At 37.6% G+C, this 27867-nt stretch overlaps 2 protein-coding genes and 2 pseudogenes across 6 annotated transcripts; 2 read left to right on the top strand and 2 right to left on the bottom strand.

Moving 5' to 3' along the window:
• The window catches only part of LOC122061132, a 6069-nt pseudogene extending 2978 nt beyond the window's left edge, over nucleotides 1-3091 (top strand).
• Nucleotides 3092-4416: 1325 nt separating this feature from the next.
• On the top strand, nucleotides 4417-8374 carry LOC122061291 (E3 ubiquitin-protein ligase TRAIP). Of its 4 annotated transcripts, none has more exons than XM_042624516.1 (9): nucleotides 4418-4669; nucleotides 4773-5037; nucleotides 5180-5224; nucleotides 5381-5463; nucleotides 5549-5665; nucleotides 6348-6450; nucleotides 6559-7207; nucleotides 7767-7975; nucleotides 8069-8374. In XM_042624516.1, the coding sequence occupies exons 1-9, from the start codon at nucleotides 4551-4553 to the stop codon at nucleotides 8183-8185; spliced, it is 1707 nt and encodes a 568-aa protein (XP_042480450.1). In that variant the 5' UTR covers nucleotides 4418-4550; the 3' UTR covers nucleotides 8186-8374. The 4 variants fall into 4 exon arrangements, with proteins under 4 accessions (XP_042480451.1, XP_042480450.1, XP_042480449.1 ...); XM_042624515.1 differs by having other exon boundaries at nucleotides 5180-5281; nucleotides 5420-5463; XM_042624514.1 differs by having other exon boundaries at nucleotides 4419-4669; nucleotides 5180-5281.
• A 1347-nt stretch (nucleotides 8375-9721) lies between these two features.
• LOC122062009 (G-patch domain-containing protein 1) lies at nucleotides 9722-20993 on the bottom strand. 2 transcript variants are annotated; one of them, XM_042625631.1, is made up of 12 exons: nucleotides 20821-20993; nucleotides 20449-20533; nucleotides 20279-20358; nucleotides 20153-20177; nucleotides 19958-20051; nucleotides 19801-19867; nucleotides 18430-18520; nucleotides 17475-17579; nucleotides 14883-15061; nucleotides 11570-11809; nucleotides 11366-11482; nucleotides 9722-10136 (listed from the first exon to the last, which is right to left on the bottom strand). In XM_042625631.1, exons 1-12 carry the CDS (start codon nucleotides 20896-20898, stop codon nucleotides 10071-10073), a joined length of 1227 nt encoding a protein of 408 aa, XP_042481565.1. In that variant the 5' UTR covers nucleotides 20899-20993; the 3' UTR covers nucleotides 9722-10070. The 2 variants fall into 2 exon arrangements, with proteins under 2 accessions (XP_042481565.1, XP_042481566.1); XM_042625632.1 differs by having other exon boundaries at nucleotides 17475-17573; nucleotides 20821-20992.
• Nucleotides 20994-21577: 584 nt separating this feature from the next.
• The window catches only part of LOC122061709, a 7295-nt pseudogene continuing 1005 nt past the window's right edge, over nucleotides 21578-27867 (bottom strand).

Here is a 27867-nt window from a genome sequence, read left to right as displayed (position 1 = left end):
AAGTGGGAGAGGGGATCCCAAAAGTTAGGACTTACCCAAATCCACCCCTCCGAGGGCCTTACAAAAGCAGGATTTGCACTAGATAGTAATATTTATAGGGAAGGTGTTCCCCTATGTCATGTGCAGATCATTGAGCTGTGGGTCCACAATGACAATCCAGTCTCTGCTCAACTGTTCCTGTGTGATCTATTTTTGTGATTTTTTGCTTGTACTTCATTGTTATTACTGTAATAATTTTTTTTTCTCCAATGCTCTACTATTTGTACTTTGTGGGGCCTTCACTTGATTTCTCTACATTTTGATCTCTTTGATGTCAGCAGAAATTGTTGAGAAATGGTCTAAGGATATATGCTTCTAAATTTTTCATGCCTTAATCATATTTTTGTTAGTATTCTAAGTTCAGTCTGGTATTTCTTATTTTGCCTTGGCCATGCTTCCACTTGTGATGGATGCATTCTTTGAAAGTGCAATTAACATACAATTCTACTTTTCTACAGATTCTAGTGGAAGTAGATGATTTTTGGAAAGCCAGGCCTGATGCCATTGTACATTCAGCAGCCAAAATTATTTCTCGCTTGAAAGCTGGTGGAGAAAAGATCAAGGAAGCCCTACAGTCTCTCTGTTGGAGATGCAAGGGTATTAAAGTAGAGGTACTGCAGTTGGTATTTGTGCTTGACTTCTGGATGTTATGTTGTGAGATTAGTGATTATATGCAAACATTGAAGTGTAATTCACTTGTATCGCTTTGAAGTTTGAAGGTGTTTTAATACATGTCTGGCTTATAAATCCATCTTTCAGCCTATAGGTTGCTTCTTAAACTCTCTGACACACATATTTGATGTCGTGGTGATCTTGTTTAGTTTGGAGCATTTCATGTTCAAGAGGGCATCCTGCAAATGAGTATTGGAGCTCTTGTTATTTCTGTCCAACTCTTGGAAATTTTGGTTTACCAGCAGTAGTCCGTTAGAGTGTTAATTTTATATACTGATAAAGGGAAAACATGTTTCCAGGATCGTGGACGAGTTTAGTTTTTACAACTCTGTCTTGTGTCTTTGCCTGTAACATGATGCATTTTAGCAATTCAATATTTTCACATTGTAGGTCTGCTTGATTGTAGAAGTGGTAGTTGGAGTGACTCTGGATTCAGAAGCAAGAATTACTGTAAATAAAGTGATCATGGAAGTGTCTGTTTCATATTTCATAAATGTCTAAAATAATTGTTAATTATTCACAATTACTTGCGTCATTACATGATATTTGTTGAAGTGAAAAAGAAGCCTAAAAGGCACCATGGCCCCTACTCTTAGACACAGCTTTATAGAGAAGTTTATCAATTTCTTCCATGTCACGGCGTCAAATCGATCCAAGGCGGTGGAGGGGTGGCTAATCGATTTGGCGATGAATTGCCCGTTATGGCGTTGCCATGGCGGTCAAATCGCCCATGTGTCATTTTTTATTTTCCCTATTTTCTAAAGTTATTTAGTATGCTACTTTTTTATTTTCCCTATTTTCTAAAGTTATTTAGCATGCTACAAGCCTACAATATATACCCCATAACATATAAAACCAACATTAAGCAACATCAAATCATCAAAAATCAACATAGCCATATCAAAATCACCCTGCATTTTACAAAAAATTGACCGCCTAGTGAATCAGGCATGACTTGGCGTCCATGGCGATGCCTATCAGCCAATGGCGACCGCCATTTGTGAGTCACGTAAATCATTGCACTGCCATGAACTTATTTTCCGTCAAGACGCCAAATCGCTGCCTAGGCGACGCCATGACAACTATGTATTCAGTATCTCAGCTTTAATCTGTGCAATGCCATGACTTATTGCAGGAGGTAACTCTCGTTGGTGTCGATAGTCTTGGTTTTGATTTGAGGGTTTGCTCAGGAACACAAGTCCAGACGCTGCGGTTCACATTTAATACACGGGTATGTGATGATCATCTATTAGTGATTGAAATTTTTGTCTATAATTTAACTTATGTTGGCTTTAAGATATGTAATCATTTTTCCTTTTTCTCTTTTCCTTTTTTTTTTTTCGGAGGGGGGGGTGGGGGGTGAGGGGGGAGTGAGGAGGCAAGTTGTATGGTCATTAAATTTTAAAATTCTGAGCTTGTTGTAAGATGGTATTTTTAATGCACAGATTATCTAGCAGAATATATAAAGATAGATGTGGCTATGCACCCCAAGACTTGGATGGAAAAGTAGTCTAGAAACATTTATGACGATGTTATAAGAGGAAGCCTCTAGGATATGCCACAGAAACTCTGTTTTACTGATGATCCTCCACCTGATAAATTGTTCCTGTATGACTTAGATCATAAATGGAATAACACAGAGAATTCACAAGACTCATCTCAATTATTCTGAGTGCATACTGTGTGTGGAACAACTTAGGCATATATCTGTCTCACATGAAATTGTATCCACGTGAAGAAATGAAGCAACCCATAAAACACTAAACTGCTATCATTTGTCTCCTTTTGGAAGATCTGTTTCTTGGGCCATTGATTTGGCATTGGTACCTTAAAACACTGAAATATTATCGCACATTCCTAACATTGACCCAAACTGAAACCTAAAAGATTTATTGTAGTCTTTTTGTTATTGGGTGCTCTTGGTTCTGGTTTCTGAAGTCTATCTGTGTTGTTCCTACTTTACATTGCCGTCTTTCTTTCAATCTTTATGATCTGATTTATTTGAAGTATTTGAAACTTTGGGTACAGGTATTTGAGATGCATTCTGTATCAATGAGAAACACTACTATTGCTAAAACTTCTCTAACCTTCTTTGTTAACTGAATTTGTTTGCAGGCCATTTCAGAGTATAGTGCTGAGAAGCAACTTAATGATCTACTATTCCCGAGGGTCCACCAGGCACAAAAATGGCAACAAGCTCACAAGAAGGAATGCTAACATTTTTAGATTTCTATATATGAGTTTAATTTATTGGATGGCATGTTGTATGATATTGGGGCTTATAAATGAATTTTTAGCAGGTCAGCAACTGCACTGATTTGTAGCTTATGCATTTTATGTGACATGCAAATAGTTAGAAATTTTGAATCCATTGCCTCCATCTTTGTGTGATGCTTTCCTTATAATTTTCCTCGTTTTCATATTGTCTATACTATTGCAATATTAATGTATCCTCTCCATCGGGATGGATTCATCCAGTAGAGATGTCAGTATGGGGAACGAGATCCTCTCAAGTGCGTCACCCCTTTCAGTGCACATCAGACTACAGTTCCTGATGTTAGTTTGTTCTGCTACTTCTGATACCACCAACAAATTGCAGGTTGGGCTACTTCTATTACTTTTAAAGGAAAGTTTGTGCTAATTACTGCAAGTTTTATGATGATAGTAAAAAGTTCTGTAATAGATTCCTATAGCATTCTCGAAGGTTTAAGGATCGCAAAGTGACCACAATTGGGGGATTTGGGAAGTTTGGAGCGACTCAAAAGATGTGGAAAGCTTGATGAAAGCACTCCATTTTGTTATGAATGGCCTTGGATCAATCAGTCTCTAGTTTTGGAGCTCCATAGCAATCTCAAACTTGTCATCTTTTTTTTCTCCTCAAGATATTATTTTTAAGCTAAAGCATTAAAAGCAATTAGTAAGAAATGTTGCCATTTTCTCAAGGAAAAAAAAAATCTCTCAAGAAGGCAGACCTTAGCACAACTGTAAGGTTGCTTCATTGTGATCCAGTAGCCATGGATAAGATTACAGCTGCATTTGGTAACATTCTAGAAAAACGTTTCTGGAGTTTTTTCGTTCTATGGGAATGAAAAAACGAAATAAAGCATTTGGTGCATTTATGGTGTGTTTTGTTTTGTTTTTTTTTGGAAAAAGAAAAAAAAAAACTAGAAATGAAAATTGACAGAACGACAAAAGGTAGTTCCGTCATTCCAGTTTCTTTCAAAAAAAAAATTTTTTTTTGACACAAATTGAAATTTTCGTTTCTAACCTGAAACGTCATTTCTAGAACAAAAACTTCACCAAACGCAGCCTACATACCCAGACCCTACATTGGCAAGTCTCATGCATTGGGTACACTCTTTTAATATCGATTGAGATCAATCCCCGATCCCCTCCCATACCACCGTATGTTATCTATTGACGATGTTATTTTGTATTCTGCCATTGATGTGGCATGAGAGATTCCTTTCATTGTAATATCACGCTATAGTGAACTCATTCTCTCAAACCTTGGCTTAAGAGTCGTCAGATTAGAATCTCCAACTCTTTGTCTCACATCGTGCATGAAGCTAGAGGTCAAAAGTCACGCAGGCTCGATCGATCGTTAATGATCTCACTTGACAACAGGACCCCACATAATTCAAAAAAATATGTGGGTCCACTGCAAGAGTAAGCATCCGAAGTCCAAACATCTATTCCCTCCTGCGAATTTTCATCTTCCCGCCATTGTGGTTTCCCTATGTCGAGTTGGAACCCTAAACGAAGAACACAGAAATGAAATTCTTAAAATCGAGAACGAAGGAACAGAGAGAAGAGAGAGTAGAAACCAAGCAAGAACCATGAAGGAATGCAGCAACTTCAACAAGACCATCTGTTCTATCTGTTTTGAGGATCTGAAGCCAATCGTCGAAGATCTTCAAGCCATATCCATCTGCGGTCATGTCTTTCATGAGCTCTGGTTAGTAAAATTCTTTCTTGTTTCTTTCATAATAATTCTTCTTCTTCTTCCTAATGTATGTAAACATGATTAATTTTCTTTTTTTTGGAAATTTCAAAAATAGTATTCAGCAGTGGTTTGAATATTGTTCCAAGGCAAAGAAGATCACCTGTCCCGTCTGCAAGCAGAGATGTTCGCAAGAGAAAGCTTATCGGCTTTATTTCCAGTCAATTGGCGACCCAGTCCTGTCTCAGAAACCATTCGGAGTTGAAGCGGAAAATGATCCTAAGGAGTTGCGTAGGGAAGTGGAGAGGTTGGAGGGAAAGCTTTCTGGAATTTCATCTTCTTTTGAGCATCAACAGCAGAATCTGAAAGAACTCAATGAAGAGGTTTTCCGTTCTTTCATGATTTTTATTGCTATTTATTTATTTTTCCCTTTGTGATTATACAATTCTCGTTAAATCACTAGTATGAAGATATCTTGTTAATGTTCCTGTATTTTCTTCTCATTCATATGGGTTCTACGTGCAGCTTTGCATCTGCAAGGAAAAGGCCAAGACAGAGGAAGCTTTAAAGGTTGAAGCTCTGAAACAGAAAGCTTTAATTCAGCAGTTATTTAATTCAAAATCTGAGGTGATCTTTCTCTCTCTAGAAAATGTACCTATCCAAATCGGTCAATTTATTCACATACGGTTTTGCACTCACTCTGGTTTTCTTAACTATGCCTTATAGGAACTTTTGAGAGAATCTTCTGAGTGTTCTAGGCTGCAGGAAAGAAATTTGGCCCTAGCTAAAGAGCTTGCTGCACTCAAATTGTAAGGGCAGTTGTAAAATCATATCGCCAATCTTTTTCATCTGTCTCTTATTATACTAACACCAACTATTAATTTCCCAATCTAGAGTCTCGGATTTGAATTTGGGGGAAGAAGATGTTTTTAAGCTTGCTTCATTTGGTCATGAGGCCAACAACAAAGATACAATAGATATTCTAAAGAAGTCACTCGTACTTCGTAACAAGTAAGCTTTCTAACTTTTTCATGTCTATTCCAGTAGGAAAGGAGCAAACTCGTTCAAGTTTCATTGCATCAAAGAAAATGATCATGCGGTCAATTCTGTGTCAAGTGTAAAATTATCTTTGAGAAACAATCAAAACTGGAGTTGGTCTAAACTAGGTAACGATATCCAGAAGAAACATGGAATTTCCATGTGCAAGTGTTTTAGTTGAACTGAATGATGGTGGTTCATTAGCCAAAACTGGTTTAGGTGGGTGACCTGGGTCATCCTTGAGTTGTCTTGGTCCTACCTAGCATGTATTATTCTGTTGTGATGTAATATGTATTCCTTCGGTTTTGTTGCTCGCATTTGATTTTGGTATATCAATCTCTAACAGGTATAAAAATGAAAAGATGCTTTACAATATCCAATTTATCATGATCAAACTTCTGATTCATAACTGTTTGCCACTGAACTGTGCATCTGCGGGAACTTAGTCAACTTAAAATGTAGAACAGTATAGGACGTTTTCCGTAATAACCTCATCACTTATTAATACTTTATCATGTTCACTTTTAATGCATCTAATATGGTTTCCTCATTTTAGCTAGTTTATGGATATTGTATGTTCTAAATTATTATTAACAACAAGAGTTAAGGGATACCTTTTGAACTTTCTAATTCTGAGATGGATACCTCACATTAGGAGTTACAAAGAATTATTGGCCCAATGCAACCTTCTTGGAAGAGGAGAGTCTCGTCATCTGAAGAAGCTTGAGAAAGCCGAAGCAAAGATAAAGAAATTGAAGGTATGTCAATTATGAGTCCCTTCAATCAATCTTTTATGATGTCTGATCTCAGCTATGACCTTGAACCTGAGGATCTCCATTTTTTATTTTTTTTTTGGCAATTACCAGTCAAGGGTACAAGAACTGGAGACAGCTCTTGAACAAAAAGATAATGAAGTTTTAAGGTCTTTGAAAGCTTCCAATATAAATCCTGGCAAAGTTTTTGATGTGAGTGATAGAAGAGGAAACTCCAGTTCTTCATTTATCAGTAAATGTTCACCAGAGAACCTGATGGACCAGCCTGTTGATTTGGTGGAGATGACAATTGATCCATGTCGTTCCCGGAAAACAGAGAGATCTAAAATCCAAAAGGATGTGGTTACAAACACGTTCAAAATGGAAGCCAATGCAATTGATCTTGATCAAGGAAGACATTCTTGTGTTATTGAGGAGGGTGTTTTGGAATTTAATACTGCTCGGCGTGAAAAGCCATTTCCTAATTTGAAACCTCAAATGCCATCTCGTTTTAGTGGCAATGTAAAGTCTAGCTTGTCAAGTCCAAGTTCAGCTTGTGACACCAATAGAGAAGCTCAGGGGCATGGACAAAGCAGATGGGTAGGGCTCTCTTCTTCATGCAATGGCACTAAGAATGACATTGACAATGCTTCTGCCAGTGTTATGGAGGATGATGTGGTGTTTCTTTCTGATGATATTAAAGAACTTCCTTTGCTTAGCATAAGAAAAGAGACTACATGTCCTGCTTCCATTTCAAATGCAGGTGAGTTTAAAATTCAAGTTTAATTGAATAGTTGGTGAATGATGGGCATGAATTGGAATCTTCAATCACTGCATTTCCAACATTTTTCGAATGTTATGTTGCTATTTGCAAGATATAATTGATGGCAATGAACGTCGATAAAGTTCTGTTTTGGATCTTCTCAAATCCAAACTGTCATTAGTTGTCCTAGATCAGACATAAGATAATTGGCATCATGGCAAATTCCTGCCTTTTTCTCCAAATCCTACTCCAATGATGGATGAGTTTAAACCTTCTCTTGAACCCAAGGTTAACTCTACTGGAGTAAGGGAATTATCAGTTTTAATCTAAGATTTTGATTAACCTAAACTGATGTAGGTTTCCACTGACTTTACAAATAGGGACAAAGTGAAGAGTGTAATAGCAGGGCTGGTGGGTCCTGATGTTGTGCATATTAAGTGGCAATTTTGCAAACTAAAGTTTTATCTTTTGCTTGAAGAGAACAATTACGTTTTGAAATTTATCTATTTTAGCTTGTAGAGTATTTGTCTCATCTCATCCTGACTCACTAAACTTGCAGGGGGTCAATGCTTTTCTGGTGGACTTCTTGGGCCTGATGGTACAAACAGATTTCTAGGTAAATGGTGCAAGAAGGTCCAGAGTAAGGAACCGGCAGCATCATCGGTTACGCAAGGATCCAACATTAATGTTGAGAACTTAATTACTGTTGGAGCTGATGGAAGAGGTGGTAGAGTTAAAGTACTAAGATCTCAAAGGGAGTCATCCTTGGTGGGTCTTTCCTTCATTTCTCATTCAAAACTACTGAGTCCTTGACAGTTCCAAACCTTTAACAAAAAGGTATTTGATTGTTGCCATGTGCAGGATAGTAAAGGAAGTACATTGTGGGCAAAGAAGCCAAAATGCGGAGCTAAGTTAAATGGTCAGCAGTCTCAAGGGTGTTTGCAGATAGAGCACTTTTTTGCAAAGTCGGGTCAATAGTGTATTGGATGTGGATAGATGTGTAAATGGAAAAAAAAAAATTTGTATTTTATTTTGATGCCAAAAGGAATGTCATTTGTAATTGCCCTGATATGAAAGGAATGGCACAACGGAAAAATACATGTTCCTATTATTTTCATCCTGTTGTTATTGTTCATGTTCAATACTAAGAGGTTCTGAGTGCACTTATCACAGCCAATTAAGGGATATCCTGACATTTCTACTAGGTCATTCGAAACAAGAGAACAAAAAGGTGGATGCCACTGTAACAAAAGCTTTACTGCATCTCTTTTGCTTTTGTACAACAAAAAATTTCCAGTTATTGAGATATCACTTGTGCATCTTGACTTGAAAATTCATAAATATATATATATATATATATTTTTTTTTTGGTTTGCTAATGACGATTATCTAGGGCCTGAGTTATACCGGGGTTGAATGAAAATTATTCAATTTTCACTGAAAGTAGTGAAAAGCACTAAACACCTTCATGTGAATGGCCCCAATGAGGCAAGAGGAGTTGAACTTAGAACCAAACGTTTCTTGAGATGAAGGTCTAGTCCCTTGCCAACTCGGCTACCCCTTTGGGTTAATTCTTTTTTGTTGATACTTGATAGTTGATTATAATCCATGTGTAAAATTCAATGACATGCTACTATATTGAATGAGCTTTGCTTTTCCAAATCTTCCCACTGGTTGAGGGATAGGGTTAAAGAGGAAGTCTGATAATGTCACTGCAGTGTAGCTTCTGAACTTAAATATATGAACTTTCTGAAGGAACCCAGAAGGACTAGACATGCCATGCACAGTCAAATTTGGCAGCGCTGGTAATTGGAATGGGTTTGGAGGCATATAGATAGGGAATTTCTTGTTTCTTCCATCCTAATTTATGGTTACACCAAATGGAGTAGAAATGAAAAGTATGAATATCCAATTTCCTTTTTCCTCTGTCAGCTTGCATTGTTAAGTGGCTGGAATTGCGAGGAGTTTCTACATCTTATGTGACCTGCAACACCCAACAAAAGTAACACTTCACAAATTCACTACTCTTGTTGTGGAAGTCATGGAGCATCAATTTAGTACTGTAGGTTTTTGCTGTCATCTTCGAAATACAATGGACTGTATCTTTGAAACGTAGGAGAATTACAGAGAAGAATTGCTGTCAATGGTTGAGACTTCAGAGTGATCAAAGGGTAAAGCTTGAAGCTCTCTACTTCCATGGGTATGATTTTCGGGGATGTACATTGTGATATCACAACCCTTGAGGTGATCACCTCTTCCTTTTTCTGTCCTTGGTTCCATGTGCTGAGTTTTCTTTTCCCATGTCTGGGATGTAACAAAAAATTGCTCATTGATGCAGAGAATCAACTTCAAAACAACTTGGAACCAAACACTAGCGTTTTCATTTTGATTATCTTTCAAACACATTTATTTTCTTGTAGTTTTAGTTCAGTAATCAAATTGCTAAGGTACAATGGCTAGGAAATTGCCTCAGATGACATAAAGATATAATGATCTCAAAGAAAAATGCGAAGATTAATGAAAGAACATTATACTTTAACAAAATAAATAAATAAAGATCCAAGCCATGTATGTATCATTGTATATATGTGATAGTAGGGTGAGATGCACCAATTTTTATAGATTTATTTTGACCCCTATAGAATCAATCAATTGAGCGTTTCAACATGAATCATCGATCTTTTCATGGGCAACTGCAATGACCAAAAGTTACAACACAATAAAACTTATGCTTAAGCCAAATCAAATAAATAATGTGACTGATAATCACTGCATTTTGCTCGATGTATGCAGCGATATACATAACAGTCACACTTCTCAAAGTCCCTAACAAAATTTTCAGTCGAAGTCCCTGACAAAAATTTCAGACGACCTTTGATGTGAGACTCACTCTCTTCCCCAGTACATGGAACTTATCACTACCTTCTAGCTGCACCCACAAACCAAAGAAAATTTAAAGGGAAACATGTCAAGATCATGGAACTGAAAATCTCCTATTAAGATATGCAGACTCAAAATATCCATGACTATGAATATTAAAAAATCACGATCCGCTCATTTGGTCCTTTCTTAAGAGTGGGAAAAATTTTATTCCATTTCCCTCAAGTGAAACTGTATGGAAGATTAGGAAGATCCCCCTGGCCATATGTGATAGGAAAACCACAATATAATATCATGAATTTGAAGGGTGGCCTATTGACACCATTTTCACAGCCTATATTGCAAATTCTAAACCAATTTTCTAACACACAGCAGATGGGTCCAAAGCAAAACGTGTAGTATCAAGTATCAACAACACTGCCATTCAAATATTAGTATTCCCAATTTGAAGATACAATGTTAGGGGGATGTAATCATCTATCCAAAATTTCACTAGCTGTACAATGGGGCTCCTGTTGATTACAAAACAATCCACAAAATTTAAAGAATTTCCACCATAAGATAACAGTGTGTTAATCAAAACTTTAGAGTGCGTGTTGTTCTTTAAATGTGTATTCACCAATGGCCTGCGATGTCAAGTCACATTGGAAATGTTAAAAAGTGTTCAAGTAGTGGGGTATTTCTGGTATCCCAATAGTACGGGGTATATGTATAATGAGGCCGTGTGGTTTATTCTTGTCCCTAATGATCTCTCTTCTTCTCCTTTCTTTCTTCTATTTTCTTATTCTGTTTAGATCTGATTTACTGTTTAGTGAACAAGAAACAAGATAATGAAATTCCTATGACTGCATAGGGATATCAAGTCACAATGATCAAAGCTATTATCATCTAATTAGATAAATTTATTTCCTAGATGACATCCTATTCAACTCAGCAAATGGTCGGTTGTGCTCTCTGCAGCGGCATAGGTAGGTTAGAAAAACTAAGACAAGTATTTCCTGTTATAATCTAAATATAATAATAGATAACATAATATGACAAATATTAAATTTAATATTCCCAGAATGCCACGGGAGGCCCGACCCACATTGGAATACCGAATTTGCTGTACGAAAGGGTAACTATGCTTCTTCTAATTCCTGACCATTAATTGATAGTCCCAATCAATTAAAGCTTATGGACTTCGCTTTTGTACCGGTTATTATTAGTCAAATATTTGCTGTCAAAGTTCACAAATCATTTTAAATGAAAAACTAAATTCGTTATCAGATCATCTACCTTCTTCTTCAAGTATGAAACGGCATCCTGCCTCGAAGAGAAATTGGAAAAAAAACCAGATGAATGTTCATCAATAAGTAGTTTGAGTTGTTTGAGCTTCAGTGATCCACTCGGAACCTACAATCAGCAGTTAGTCAAGTGGTCAAAACTCAGAAAAAAAAAATCTTTAACCGAAAAAGTAGATCACAGTTTTTGAAGAAGCACCTGATGTAAAATTTGTCTGCACAGCTTTTTCACCTTCACTTTCGGCCCCTCATCATTCAGATCTGTATATAGCATGCCACTGTGTTTTCGTTTTACGGAACACATAATATTAGCAGAACTATCTTCCTCACTTTCCTCACTGTCACTAAAAGATGTCTTCTTTCCCTGGAAGTGGCAGCCGGCAATTTTTTTGGGACGATCCTTGATGCCCAGTCCTTGCTTTCCAGTCGTGGATTTGTCCTGCAGAGCGAGGAGAATGGATAAAAGGTGTATAATCACAAACCAATCATCATGCAAATAGACAAGCATAGCAGCAGTAATATAGAGTATTTGATATACCAGACCCAAAAAAATAGGCCAACCCTGAACCAACTCGGGAACAACTATCAAAATCACAAAATTTCCCTCAACATTCAAAAATAGACTCACAAAATAAATAATAGGATCTAATCTGTGTTGTGTTGGTGCCACTATGCACCACATCCACCATCATTTGGAAATTGTCTTCAAGAAGTAGTCTATGGAAAAATAAGCCTAAATAGTGAGTAAGCTTATCCCAGCCCTAACAAATGTAAATCACTATCATTTCCTTCATAGTCAACTTGCCTGAAATGGTGCAAGTCAGTCAACAAAAAAGTAGCGTTAGTGAAGGCAACAACTGATCCTTTTTATTGTATTGAAGGGACCAACAAGTACAAACTACAGTTAGTGAATAAGTACACATGCCTGAACTCCCCCCTTCCCCACCCACCAAAAAAACTGCATACAACACTAATGCCCAAGTCTCAAGCCAGCACACAATTTTGACCCCTCCTCAAGATGTTAAGCATTTGATGCATTTCCAGAGACGCCACCTGTTCCTTTTAAACTCATCATGAATCTTTACAAGATTACCATTTCCCCTACCCTAAACATCAATCATCACACTAACCAAGTAGCAGAGGGCATGACACTAAGAATAACAGGAGACATTAGAAAACAGATTGACACCTAATATACACAGGGAGGATACTACAAATTAGAGCTGTCAATGGGTTGGGTTTAAGTAGGATCACTCCTGCTCTGACCCAGTCCAACAAGGATTTGAATATCAGGTTTAAACCGGATCTGATCCAATATAATATCTTATGGAAGTTCAATATTTTTCTAAAAAGAAATCATACAGGATGTGGTAAAGGAAAACCAAAGGGAAAGTATAAGAATGTGTCCCCAAACTAGATTATTCCCTTTACCCCTAATATATATATATATATATAATCATAATTATATCAGATAAAATCAGGGTATATATAGATGTAAGCTGTTTCCCCGTCGAATCACTCCTTAATAGATCAGACCATGATCAATTATCAGATTGGATCAGGACCCTTAACAATAAGACCTATAGGATCAGATTTGAAACAGATCAGAATCCAATCCATTGACAGACCTACTTGACATTTACAAGAACTTAATATACACATGTACAAAGCCCACAAACAAACTCACAACACATGTAATAACATGGATGTGGCATGGTTGCATCTTGGCCCTAGTTTATTAGAAGGAAATATTTCATTTAAATTGAACCAAATCCATTCTATTCACATCAACTAGTGTTTATTCATAGCTTTTTTTTTTTTTTTTTTTTGGGGTGGGGGGTTGGGTTTAGAATGTAAGAGATATTGGGGGTTGTTGAATTCAAATAGATTTCAAAAGAATGCAGGGCATGGCTGGAAACACAATTTCAAGAGAAGTAGGGGGGGTCACAGGAAGATGAGGGGGGGGGGCAAGGCACCAGGTCCAACCGGTTTCAGCATCGAGTTCTATAGAGATGTTCAGTGTTCACTGATGCAGTATCAAAGACCAAGAGAGCGGAGGAGCTGATTTGGACTTACAATGGGGTTTCCTTGAGTTCCTAGGAGTCTATGTCAGTCTGGTTCACTGGGTTAGTAATTAGGAATGAATTTGTTGTTGTATTGTTCGTATCTCATAATCATAGCTGGAAAAATATCAGTGCTTTTCCAGTTTGATTTTTGAAAGTTTTGTTAAAGTCTTGGTTACGTTTTCGGTTTTCATTCAATCTAGGAATTGGTCCAGGTTGGTCCAACTCAGTCATGGATTTAGTCCAATCCAATACTAAAAATAGATGTACTGGCATAGGCTTACCCCACGATTTAATGAATTAAGCAAATTCAGTTTTTTCTAAGCACCAAATTCAGTACTTGCTCCAAGTGAATTATCAGGTTCAACTCGGTGGATCTCAAGGGGGTATCAGGTGGGATCCTGGCCTGTTAATCTTATATTCTTCTATCTTCTTATTCTCTCTAATAAGTAATAACAGGTCAGTTTATTCTAGTTCTCATATACCTGCAGCTCCCCTTTTTTCATTCCAAGTTTTCTGGTTGCTTTCTTCCACAATAACTTTCGGAAGACTGGCACTCAACAAAGAAGTTAGGCCATTCAGATCTCACTGTCCCAATTTACTAATTCTCTCCCTAAACTGCTCTATTTCTCTGTTTTGGTCATTTTGATTCTCCTAGCAAGCTCTAGTTCTCTTGCTTTCGAACTGTTGTTGCATTATTCATTGGGAAGGATTGAAGGAAGTTATGGAAGTGTTCCGGGAGTTCTTTGAGGGAAATTTAGTAAAGCATGCTCATGTTGCTCACTAAGCACGTGACAAGCTAAAACTGTCTTCAAAAGAGAATATGACTTATTGAACAACCAAAAGGCAGAATATTGCTAACACATGAAATGTTAAAACAGGACATAGCTGAGTTTTTCCATCAAAATAATTCCGAAGTTAGGCAAAGGACTTGTTAATGTCAGATTCAGTTACTGAATATCAAACAAGGAAGTGGGAGAAGGAGAACATATAAATAAATGCTATCTTAGAGCAAGCATGCACTGAAAATAACTCTTCAATATACATAGGACAGAGTTTTTGGGTGTGATTAAATGGGAATTAACTCTGTACTTTTTTACCCCCCCCCCCCCAAAAAAAAAACACTATACTATTTTAGGATTTGTGTACACTTTGATAGTAGTCACTTCCTTTATGGTTTCCCATATTTACATCATTTATAATCCTTCTCTAAAATTTTAATTAAGAGCATTGTCAAATAAAATCAATATTAGGCAATTATCAAACTTTCAGTGAATCAGAACTGGCTTGTGTCCAAGTACAAAGGGCGTCAACGAAGAAAGGATATGATATTAGCACGCGCGCGCACACACACACACATGCCATAGGCATAGTTCTCAGTTCATACACAAATATGACCTTTCAAGAAAATTAATCCCTATCATAGCCATGAAAAATAAAAGAATATACCTGGACAAGTTTGTAAAGATTCTCTTGATCTTCTTCGTAAAATGCAGTCCTCTTATCACAGCTTTGAGCAGTTTCAGATAAGGACTTTTTTTTTGCATGTTGTGCACCAAGAAAACCACCTGAGACAAATCCATGTTTAAAACCCCACCATTCTGGTGAAACATCTTTATCCATGGTTCCTGTCACAACAAGTAAATTATTTTTCAGGGACAAAATTATTGACATGAAGTTATTAAGGTATAATTTTGACTCAGAGATTAACATATTGACATATTATCAAGCTATGCCAAATATGGGCAGGAAAGATGCTTTGAGAGAACTGCATGGCCACTCAAATGTGTGAAACAGCATCTAGTACTACTACAAGTAAGAAAAAATCAGCAAGTGCCTTGGCAAATGATTAAACAAAAGGAATATATAGATTTGAATTATAAATGGACATATCCAATTGTATGAATCTGGATTTGTTTTGTTTCTCAGTGCACTGCCATTTTGGACTGTAAGATCAGTGTGTATGTATATATTATATATCTCCTACATACGTTTTGGCGATTGACCGGGTGAAAATTTGCTTCTCCATCACCAGAAAAAAAGGGGGGGGGTAAAAAATACAAATCAAAATGAGGAGTCACAAAAGTACAAAAGATAGAATGACATGGGAAATTGGAACATAATTGACATCTTAGTGGTGCACAAAAGGATTTCATATCACAAAAGAGTAGTTATATGACTCACGTTTAAAGAAAAAAATAAACAATAAGGGGAAATTTACGCCCCCCCTATGTCTGATGGTGATAGCCTGCTGTTAGTTTTGAAATATAAGACCTACCCTTAAACCAAAACATCCTAAACTAAAAGACCATTTTACCCTTTTGTTCATCTTCAAGCCAAAACATACCCAAACCCAACCCTAAAACATTTTCCAATAAAACCTAGTTTCTCCAGCCACCGCTGCGGTAACTACCACCATCACCTTCGTAGCCACAGTCACTAAGTCAGGTAATTTGACAACAAGCAGCTGTTGTTTTCTTCAGGAACCCTAGAAGATCCAGTGGGTACTGAGTACTGACTAAATCCACTGAAGATCTGACTTTGATTATTCATGGAACTTGAACTGAAACAGTAGAAAAAATGTAGAAAAGTGAAGTGAAAGAAAGTTTTGCTCTTCCCCTCTTCTTCTCTGCTTCTATTTTACTTGCTCTAAATACGGAGAGGGAATCTACTGGAGAAGGATGAAACAGGGCATGAATCTGACTGAGACAGGTTTTGTAGATAGAGCGGGGAGACGGGGATTGTATATGGAGCAAAGGAAACAGGGAATGAGAGAGGGGTCCAGCGGAGGCCATACTCGTCTGATGGAGCTGCCTGTGAAGATCTTAGAAAGAGAGGATATTGTTTATCAGAGAGATAAAATTGGCGACAAAGTCCGATGGATGGATTCAGAGGCGCTACCCAGTAATGGCTGAAATTAGGGAGCAATAGTGAAAATTCTTGTACCCTGGTTGCAGAAGAAGGCTTGCTCACACTTCGTCGGTGGGGAAAACGCTGAAGCAAGGCTTGAGCTTGCTTGCACTTCGCCAGAGATGAGAAGTACAGAAGTAGAAGATGAAGCCAGAGGTAGAAGACAATGTCAGGCTTTAATCAAAAGGGTATAGAGGTAATCTCACCCTACAGTAAGGGTATTTTGGCCATTAAATGGTTTAGTATTAGGTCACTTAGCAGAGCCAACCTAATTGACACTGACGGACTGGGTCTTCTTGTTAGAATCTTCAAAACGTAGGGGAGGGGCCATAATTGCTGAAACAATGGGTGTAAAAATGTCATTTGGACAAAGTACAGGGGGGAGGGGGCATAAATTATTCACCCAAAAAAATAAAGTAACAGAAGGCATCAGCTTTGTATCAACTACACTTGGAGCATCATTTGAGATACACAACTCTTTACCATAACATTTTTATAATGGATGAGTTGTCTAAAAAATGATAGAAAAAAGTTGCCCTAGACGACTGGCATCAGGTTGAACAACAACTTTCTGCATCATTAAATTCCTTGTAGGAACTGTCTCTTCCCTCGGGAAAAGCTTTAACATAATGCCATATGAATTTTCTTTAGTAGAAATAGGTCAAAAGGCATAAAACAGAGTGCTTCACTTGTACTCATGCCATATGCAAAGGTTGTTAAAGGTCACATCTGAAATAGCAATGGAAAAGCCAAAAGCTATGTTTGTTATGTGTTCAAGCCCCATACTTTTCCAACTGAAAACTAATCCTTCTTTGTATTAGTTCCTGGGCTATGTATCTCATCACTCATTGCACTTTACAACCTAGAAAAGAGAGTGTTAAACGTATCTACCAGTTTATGTAGCAAGGGGTACATGACTCATATGTACCATGGGGGTACATACGGGTCATGTACACTTAGCTTACTTAATTATTAGTGACTGAGCATGTGCATGAGATGCTTTAGTTAGTAGTCTCCTAGATAGATTCTAGACTAGGATTAGTTTCCTATTTTGTCTCTAAGTTAGTTTCCCATAGTACTTGTAACTCTGTCATTATTTATATATTGACGAAGGGTCAGAAGTATACTCACTCGATTCTGTTTTTACAAGGACAGAGTCTTCTCCTTCGATCGTCTTCTCCCTCTTCTTCTTTCTCTTCTTCTCCTTGTGCAACTGCTGGTTTATTATATCTGGATCTTGTAACAGAGAGTAAATGTTGACAAATTGAAAAAACATAAAAAGGAAAGTAGCATCCATTCATATAAATTCAAGTCAAATGATAGGAATAAAACATGAGGCATATGGAATTCAATGGCAATGAGAACCCCTTTTTCTTTTGTTGGGGAAGGGGTGGGGGACATAGTTAGAATCAGAAATTCAGAATACATCTAATGCAGGACTGGTCCAAAAATTGGTCCTATTCTGATATCTATGAGGTATGGCTTCCAATTTTTATTTGTAGTGGACTCAATTATAACTCCCATAAATGGGGGTCTAAAGGGTGTACGAAAAATTCGTCCATTAGGTAATTTAATTGGCTTTGGTTTCAGTCATTAATAACAATGCTAATTAGTTAAGTAATTTAAAGTCGTTTTTAGTTAAGTTAGTCTAGCTACCTCAGAGTTTTAGAGTTAGGATACTTTCTGTTAATATGTAACCACCCAATAATTATGGTTAATGGAATAAAATACAAAATTTGGATTTAAATTGTGTAATCAAGAAAGCTGTGTTTTCTCTCTCTTCTCCCCTTTCCCTCACGTCTCGCTCTTCCTTTCTTCATTTACTGTTCACGGAAAGTCAGGTACTGTTCACAGTCCCATAATAGCCCATCTCTTCTCTTTCTCCACTTCTTTCTAATGCAGGCTACTGAAACCAGCAAAGCATGCCTTTTTCAAATATCGGTTTACCAAGAAACAGTTTAAATATGGGCTTGTGTAGCAACAGATATGATCTCTGATTCCTTGACCAGAATCTAGGATTGGCTGGTTGCATCAACATCCCAATACCAAGCACAATAGTATTCCTAAATTTCTTGCAAAAAGTCACCTTCATGACCAAACGAACATTGTTCAGTCTCTGTCAACTCCAACTGACTAGGTTGATCATGATATGCTTCTGAGTCCTCAGTCTTCTTGACCTGAAAATACAATACAGAGAGAAGTAAGAGTAACTTATACTTGAAACTTATATACTTCAAGTGACTGAACAATCAGCACAATAGTACAGTTGGAACTCATCAACTGGGATCAATCTCTCCTCTGATCAAAATAAACATGGATGCAATCCCTTAATATGGAAAGTAGTTCAGAATTTTTTTAGGGCGCTGAAAACGTTCACCAAGGTTAGCGAACTATGCAAGTTTACAGGTTGGCACCTCGCAAGTGATTGTTAGACATTTGAGGGTGGGTTCATGTAATATACCCCGCAGCTACATCCTTGGTCAAATTCAACCAAAATTGTGGATCATATATGAGTCAAAAGAGCAACCAAAGTCATAGAAAATTAGATGCCATTAACATCTATTATTGAACAAATGAGGTTTGTGGCATTCTTATAATAACATAGGTAGTGGCAGTCTTGTGATTTGTATGACTCTGAACCATGTTTGGCCCCTATTGCACACTCATATTGGACTGTCGGAGGGTTGGGTGTGGGATCATATACAACACAGACCCACCCATGTCCACCATTTCCAGCCACATGGCAACTGGAGAACGTTAACTTTACTCTTGTTTTATTAAAAAATTATCAAAGAAAATAAGCAAAATAGAGAAAGAGTGAGGCTACCCTTCAAGGGCATTGGGGAGAATAGGAAGGTGTAGATGAAGACAAACAGTGACACATTTTCAGTTAAGTTCTCTTGAGTGTAACAGTATTGAGCAACCCCCTTCTAAAGCAAAAGTACAAAACACGTTTCCTACATGAAATTGTTGATGTTGGGGGATACATCGCAATACAAATAATAAGAATATATTGGAACAATAAGTCTACGACAACAAAAGATTGATAGTTGATTGTGAAATTCTTAAGCCACCACTTCTTCGGCAGAGTCCACAATATTCATGCTCTAAATGGAATTTACTTTGTTGGTGAAGATGTAACTGAAAACAACCACCACATATTCAGGACAGTACTAAATAGTGGTTAAAAAAAAAAAAAAAAAAAAAAAATCTGTCAACTATTGGTCCATACTCCCAAGTCTCCAACATTATGCCAGGAATCAATAGAAGTTACTTAACAAAAATCTGATATTTTTCAATCTCGCAAGATAGTTTCAAGAGAACTTTTCCCCCTCCCTTATGGAATTAAAGCAAAACAATTTATGGAAATATCGAATAATTACTACATTAAACATCTGTACAGACAACTCCACAGTGGTTGTAACATTTGAAAGAAGTGATAAGCTTGGAAGCTTACAAGAATCCCCTCAAGATCCTTCGAAGAATATGCACTGACAAGCTTCCCTCTCTCTCTTTTCTTGTATCTGAACCAAATAAAAAACAAAGAGAACATACAGAAAGACAGCTACAACAAAATTTCACAAGATACAAAGAATTAGAAGAAAGTTCCTAACCTCCCCTGTGGCCGAGTAGGTTTAACTACCATATCTTGCTCCTCCTTAGAAGCATTATTCTCTGCACCTCCTTGAACATCATTATCCTCAACATCTATTAAATTCAAATGGGTATAATACTAGTCAGACCAACATGCAATAGGGAGGGATATATATATATATATATATATATAACATCTCTTCAATTAATTATACCTGCATGGTCAGGTTCAGCTACTTGCTGCAAAATAAGGAAAGGAACACTTTAGTGGATCAGATATATTGTATCTCTTAGATTATATAGCATTAAAAAAAGGAATAAAAAGTATGTAAACGTATTACCACTTTCAATCTTTTAAGAATGTTGTCAAATTGCACGGTATCAAATGCCCAATTGTTATTAGCTTTGTCTAAACCAACACCTATCAATAAAAAGTTTGAATGCAATAAGCAAGACATGAATACAACATGAAATCATTTATAATTTTAAATGAAAAAAAGTAAGAAGAAACCTGTAGTGTCTTGCTTGTTTTTAACTCTGACATATCCCTTAATTCCTTGCTTGTCTTTCCCAAGGCCTTCGCCTTCTTCCCATCCCTACATATAGAAGGCAAGATGGGGGAAAAAAAAAAAAACAAGTACTGCAGATTGCACAAAAATTTGAACTCTAGAAATATACAAAATTCGTCTTCAATACAGGTAAAGATAAATTTGTGCTGCAAATTACACAAAATTCGTCTTCACTACAGGTGAAGATCAAATTACTCAACCATGTAACAATTTCAGGAAACTTAATGGAGATTTGGAGAAACAGAGAAATTAAGAATCATACTAAAGCACAAATTGCGAGCAAGCGAGCGAGCGAACGAGCGAGAGAGAGTTACCATTTGCTTCATGAGGCGAAAGGCAGCAGACTGCCTCTCAATACCGACATAGCGGAGGGGAGCTTCTGGTGCCGCCATGTCTTCTTCTTCTTCCACCAACAATCCTCCTTTCGCCGTGTTCAAACGGTGGCTCTCAGAGACGGAGGGAGAGAGAGGGAAAAACCCTCCGAGGGTAATGGAGACTTAAGAAGTCGGGTTGGTGAAAGTGAAACCGAGAAAGGATATACTAACATGTAGCGGCACGTATGACTGCATTGTTGCTTCACTTCATCGTGATCACCATTCAAGCATCAGATGCCAAGTGGTGATGCGTTGTTGTTTTAGAATGTTTTACCAGAAAATACCGGATTTGTCCATTGTCTGTAACGCCTCACCACTTGGCTTGTATCGGCTAAGCCACTATTTTTTTTTTTTTTACCTCGAATATTATCTGGGAATGGGGTTAAGATATTATTAATAAAATAGAAAGAGAATCCAGGAGGGAACATAACCCACATTACCTCAACTCAACAAACAAAAGCACTCGCACTCTCAAAGCACCACCATAAACCCAAAGGAAAAAAAATTACATTTTAAATATCGGCCACCCAATTTTATCTTCCCTAATGATTTGGCTAAGGTTTCTAGGAAGAGTTTGGGCACTAAAAAAAAATTGAATCCGTAGTTGAAGCACATGCCAAGTTCGCCAACCAATCTGCCGCTCTATTACTCTCTCTAAAAGATAAAGAGATTCGAGTTCAAAGAGGGTCACATAGAGTCATAACCTCTTGAAACCAATACCAACAACTCCACAAATCACAAATCTATTAGATACTAAGTTCACAATCAAAGTAGAATTGAAGCTAATAGAAAAATCTGAGAAACCCATATCCATACATAACCTTAAATCATTCATCAAAGCACATAGCTCAGCCACAAAATTAGAACAAATACCATAAAAACTAGAGAAAGCCACAAGAACTATGCCATCCTTATTTCTGATAAGTCCTTCTCCTCCACTAATATTAGGATTTCCTTTGCTTACTCCATCTACATTTAATTTGACTAATGTTGCAGGGGGAAGCCAGAACATAGGAGTTAGAGCTCTTTGCCTCGACATGGGAGGATTAATATTAAAGACCTGCAAAATAATATTCTCCCTCATAAACGGAAACTTACAAAACTTAGATGGAAGAGGCATCTCATGCACTCAGTCTTTCAATGGTCAATCCAGACGTGCGAGCACCCTCCCCATGCCTTCGGTTGTTCCTTTCTCGCCACAACTCTCATACTATTAGTGATGGTAATAAACCTTTTATGAAGTCACAAGCACCCTGAAGTCCAGCCTTGGATTGTCAAAATTAAATTCTACTCCTAATGTCATGGGTTGGAATTAAATCCACATCGAATAATCTTCTAAAATAATCCCAAACTTTTGTTGCCGTCCCACCCAACATCAAGCAATGAGTGGACATTCTCTCCAAGGGCTCTTGCAACTAAGATACTTGGAAACTAAAAGGATACCAATATTCATTAGCGAGTCATCTGTTGGGATGTTACCATTGAGAATTTGCTAAGAGAAAAAACCAATCTTAGATGGAAGAGAGCGATTCCACAACCATTTAGAATATAATATCGTATTAAAATGAGTGCGAACCACACTCCAAGAAGATTTAGTAGAGAACCTACCATCTAGAGATGGCATCCACACCAATCGGTCCTCTATAGTGATAATTTGACATTGCAAATCATAATATTAGCTCTAACATGTTAAAAATCAATTATATACAGCACATCCTGATTCCAAACATCTTCAGCATTAATTAACTCATTTACTAGGGTATTCAGGTTTACATGCAAGGCACCGTCTACAAAATCAATAATTGGGCCCACACCCAACCAATTATCCATCCAAAAATTCACCTCGCCCCGACCAACTAACCATTTAGATTTTGATAAAACAAGATCTTTTAAGGCCAAGGCTTTTCTCTAAGATCTCGATCCCACTACTTTGGGGTTAGTTAACTCAATATGCTCACCTTTTAAGAACTTGACCATAAATAAAGAGCTCCACTGAGAATTCTCTAACATGATACACCACAGCCCCTTAAGCTGCATGGATAAATTGACATCCTCCAAGAGACAGATGCCAAGGCCACCCTCCTCAATAGGCCTACAAATCATTTGCCAATTCACCCAATGGTGACACTTACCATGATTGAATCCCATAGAAAATCTGAGCAGATTCTCTAGAATTTTATCATAACCGATTAGGAACATCCAAACATGAAAAAATATGGATTGGCATAGAAGCAAGAACATGCTTAAGAATAACTAATCTTCCTCTAGACAAGAGAAACTTTCATTTCCAATCGGCCACTTTATTACTAACCTTAGCAAGCAGTTCATAGAAAAAAACTCACTTTCAACTTGCCAGAGTAGAGAGGAGCACCCAAGTAAGTAATATGCAAGGATTTTTGCACGAAGCCAGTGACATCGCCCACCATTTTCACTCGAACCTCCATAGCTTTTGAACCAATAATAAAACAACTTTTTTGACGATTCACTAATTGCCCCGAGGAGTTTTCATATCTACTTATAAAACCCATGATTTGATTCAGAGAAGTCTTCAATCCCCTAGTAAAAATGATTGTATTATATGCAAATAAACTGTGAGATATCCTCGGGCACCCTCTCCGGAATTAAAATAAGTTGCACATTCTTCTTTAAAAAGCATCGTCAGAGCCCTGCTAAGAACTTCTTATGCCAAAATGAACAGGCTAGGCGATAAAGGATCCCCCTGCCTAAGCCCCCTATAAGATTTAAAATAGCCATATGAGCCCCCATCCATGACGATCAAAAACCAACAATTCTCCAATGGCTTATTGATTAAATCAATCCAAAGGGAAGAGGAACCAAACTTACTGAGTACTTGATAGAGGAAACTCCACTCTAGCCGATCATAGGCCTTTGCCATATCAAGCTTCAAAATCAAATTTTCACCCTTTGTTTTTTTATTGATATCCTGCGCTATTTCCTGCATAAGTGCAATGTTATCATAAATGCATATGTCATGAATAAAAGCACTTTGTTCTTCTTAAATTAATTTAAGAAGAATAGTAGACAATTTAGTAGAAATAATTTTAGCAATAATTTTATAAGAAAAGTTGCAGACTTATCAGCCTGAAGTCCGACATAAACTCAGGACAATCCTTCTTTGGGATGAGGATGAGATGAGAAGACGTATAACTCCTAGGCAAAAAACCCCCCATTGAAGAAATCCTTGAGAGCTGCCAGAATGTCCTGACACACTAAATCCCAATAGGAAGTGAAAAAAAATACTAGAAAAACCATCAGGTCCAGGAGCACTCTCTTTAGAAAGGGAAAAAACCATCGCTTTCACCTCTTTCCATAGATAGCACAAGGAGGAGACTTGTATTAACATCATCAGATATCAGCGTGGGAATAGAGTCCAATAATCATCCCTAAGAATAGGCTGAGATGAAAAAATGCTTGAGAAATGTTGCACTGCCTCATCTTTCACCTCCTCCGCTCCAGTGATCCAAACTCCTTCACTTGATTTAATTTTCTCCATACTAGCTTTTTCTTACCTAACATTTACCATAGCATGGAAGAAGCTCGTGTTCCTATCTCCAGCTTAAAGCCATTTGACTCTGGATTTTTGCCTCCAAAATATTTTCTCTTGAAGAGAGTTCTCTAAAGGATAGTGCAAGAATTTTGGAGAGCACATTTTAATGCTTCACTAGGATTCAATTCATAATCCGCTTCGGCTTGACTAACCTCATCCTCTGCATTGCAAACATTTTGTTGAATATTATCAAATGATTCTTTATTCCAAGTTTTAAGGCATCCCTGAAGGTCCTTAAGCTTGAGAAAAAGAATTTGTAAAGGTGAGATACCCACATTTCTTGAAATTTAAATGATGAAACCCTGGTTGCCAACGTTGACGCAATCTCAACCCAAATAGGGGTATGATCAAAGCATGTTTTCTTGAGGTGGCGAATACGACAAAGAGGAAACTGGGCTAGCCAAAGACAATTATATAGGACCCGAACTAGACGAGCCTTCAACAATCTGTGCCCTTCCTAGTTATTAGACCACATGAAAGCTTTTCCCTCATTACCTGCATTGATCAACATAGCTTCATTCACTAATCTACTAAACTCCTCCATCGACTGAGAATAAGGAGGCCGCCCTCCCACCTTCTCAGATGGAGCCAAAATAGCATTGAAGTCCCCACAAACCGGCCATGCTTGGTCAACTATTCTAGTGAAACTGATAAGATACTCCCATAGCAATCGTCTTTTCCCCAAAGAACACAAAGCATGGACAAAAGTAAGTAATAAGTTACTATTTGAAGCCAAATCCAAACATGCAAGAGTTATATACTGAACATGGCTGGCTGTCCATGACTTGGATCTGAATATGATTCTTCCAAAAAATCCAAATTTTGTCACCACCATTGGCCCCATTTGAGATACAAGAGTGCATTCCAATCCTTCTCATGATAACACTGGCTTTTGCAAAGGAAATTTTAGGTTCTGAAATGGCAATCAAATCAATACCAGAAGATAAAATAATGGATTCCAGCTGCCTACAAGTAGGCTTATTCCCCACACCGCAAACATTCCAGAATAAGAAATGCATTAAGAACAAAAGGAGTTAGATTAAGGAGGTCTCATGGACCTAGCAATTCAACGTTGCATCAATGCACTATGAGGGGAGAACCGTTCTTCCTCTCTATCCATGGATTCCCTGGGAACAATATCATCCAAACTACCATTGCCCACATCATCCCTGAAAGTCAGGTAGGTTGATTCATTACGTTTACCAATGGATGCGTTGAAAGCTTTGAACCCATCAACCAACTTTTCTCAATCCGTAATTCGGTATTGATCACCCACCATTCTCAAATCATCTCTGGCATTGCCTAGGTCCTCATGTAGCCATGATCTAGAATGTAGCCTATAGTCAGCTGACCTTGATGCCAAAATATCCACACTACATTAAGGGAAAAGTGGATAAATTTCATCACCCTCCTCAGAAACGTGAGTGTGCTCTTCTTTGTCTTCCTCTACTTCCTCTGGTACCTCTTCCCCTATGCCGGCCATACTGGGCTAAAAATGCCACCCTGTGGGTTTCCAAATGTTGCAAACGGTCACATGACCTTGAGGTTGTGGACTCACGAGACCGGACTCATGTAAGGAATTTGTGATTGGTTCACTCCTATCAAAGGAAAGAGAGTCCATTTGCATAACCATAGTCACATCTTTATCAAGGTGATCCATCTCTGTGCCATTGCTAACCGGAGCCTGAGCCCGCTTGTCTGCCTGAGTTCTTGCCTGATCATCCACTTGGGCCACGCCCTGTGAGCCTACTCCCTGTGGTTTCTGTCGACAGCTCTCAACGTTGTGGCCTAACTTCGAGCACCTCGTACAGAAAAGTGCCTTCCTTTCATAAAAAACCTTCTGAAAAAATCGAGACGATCCTCATCCAATCCAAATCGGCTTAGGTTGTGAATCCCTGAGATCAATCTCCACACATGCTCTAGCTGCGACCGTTCTAGTACAACCAACAGGAGCTAAGACACTATCAAAACACAAAGTATAGGCTAAGACCGATCCAGGATTGAGTATCGGTATTGGGAGTAGAGTATTTTTGTTTTTAGTAATCAATCCAACCGATATGGGTAGATCCAAGACCGGTGTTGTACCAATACTAAATCTAAGAGCCAAAGACGAAAGAATTTTTTTTTTTGGTAAAAAAAGATGGAAGATAGGTGAATGGGAATCCTTTCACCTACTACTTAAATCGATTTAGTTATAAGGGTAAATGGTTTTTTCTATTTCAACCACTAGCACCGCTAGTACCGTCATGTTGTCTAGGGCTTCCAAGTAAATTTGTCAATAGTTTAGAGCATCAAGCAACCTGAATGGAGTATATGGAGTGTCCAAGTAATTACCCCAAAATAAAATAAAAGAACTACAAACAACAAAGAAAGCGAGGATTGATGATAGTCAGAGCTCGGAGCAATGACTAATGGTGATTTCGTAGATAATTTTGTATAGTACGGGTAAAATAGTCAAGCGGAACTTTGAAAGCGCTTGCGATGGAAAGAACTGCAAAGCGCGGCAAACAAAGACTATATGGTAACCCATCTTAGCCCAAGCTCAGCGATACTGGGCTCAACCCAACCCAACCCAACCCAATAATGCCTTAATTGATCCTAATTGGGTCAAACTAAATTGAATTGGCCTTGATTGACCCTAGCTGTCCCTTCTTTTTTTTTTTTTTTTTTAGGTCTACGCAAGGTCGAGCTAGCCCTTTTTTTTATTATATATATATATATATATATAATATTAATTGTATATTCTATAATTTCGTCTAAAAAAATTGTACGGGCAAACTTGCACCCTATCCCAAAGATTCTTTCTGCTATATTGGAATAATCTTTATTCCATTAGTTTACTATGGCTCTCCTCATATCCTCACTCTTATTTCTCTATAAAATTATTTTTGATGATGCCAAATGGGGAAAAAGAAAAGGAGTTTGAGTTAATAATGTTGATTTATTAAATGGGATAAAGATTTGCATGTTGCTATTTTTTTGGGTGAAATTACACACAGTTGCTCCCTTCCCTACCAAAGATCACTATTCACCCTCCCCTTAAAATGTCTAAATTACCCCATATTTTCAGGGTTTCTTTTTTTACCACCTTCAATGCCTACAACTGCACACATACAATGGAGTGAACCCTCCCCCTTTTTGAATATAGACCCTTGTGCATGAAAAAGTATCATTGAGGATGTGAAGAATTTTGTCTCATTGATTAAGTTGTTATCCCATTGATCTTGATCTAGTCCCTCTAACTATGGTACATGAAAATGATGTGAGAGATGTTCAAGAAAATAGTGAACATGCAGATGGTGATGATGCCGACGACAATGCCCCTACATATGAAGCCAAAAAGCCAGCATACACAGCAAAGTGTTCTCTTTTTCCATATAAATGTGTTCAAAATCAACTATATCCTTTAATAGTTTTTT

This window comes from Macadamia integrifolia, chromosome 14, assembly GCF_013358625.1.
Source record: "Macadamia integrifolia cultivar HAES 741 chromosome 14, SCU_Mint_v3, whole genome shotgun sequence".
Lineage (NCBI taxonomy): Eukaryota > Viridiplantae > Streptophyta > Magnoliopsida > Proteales > Proteaceae > Macadamia > Macadamia integrifolia.
The sequence above is the reverse complement of the archived record's forward strand: the minus strand, read 5'-3'. Positions and strand labels throughout refer to the sequence as shown.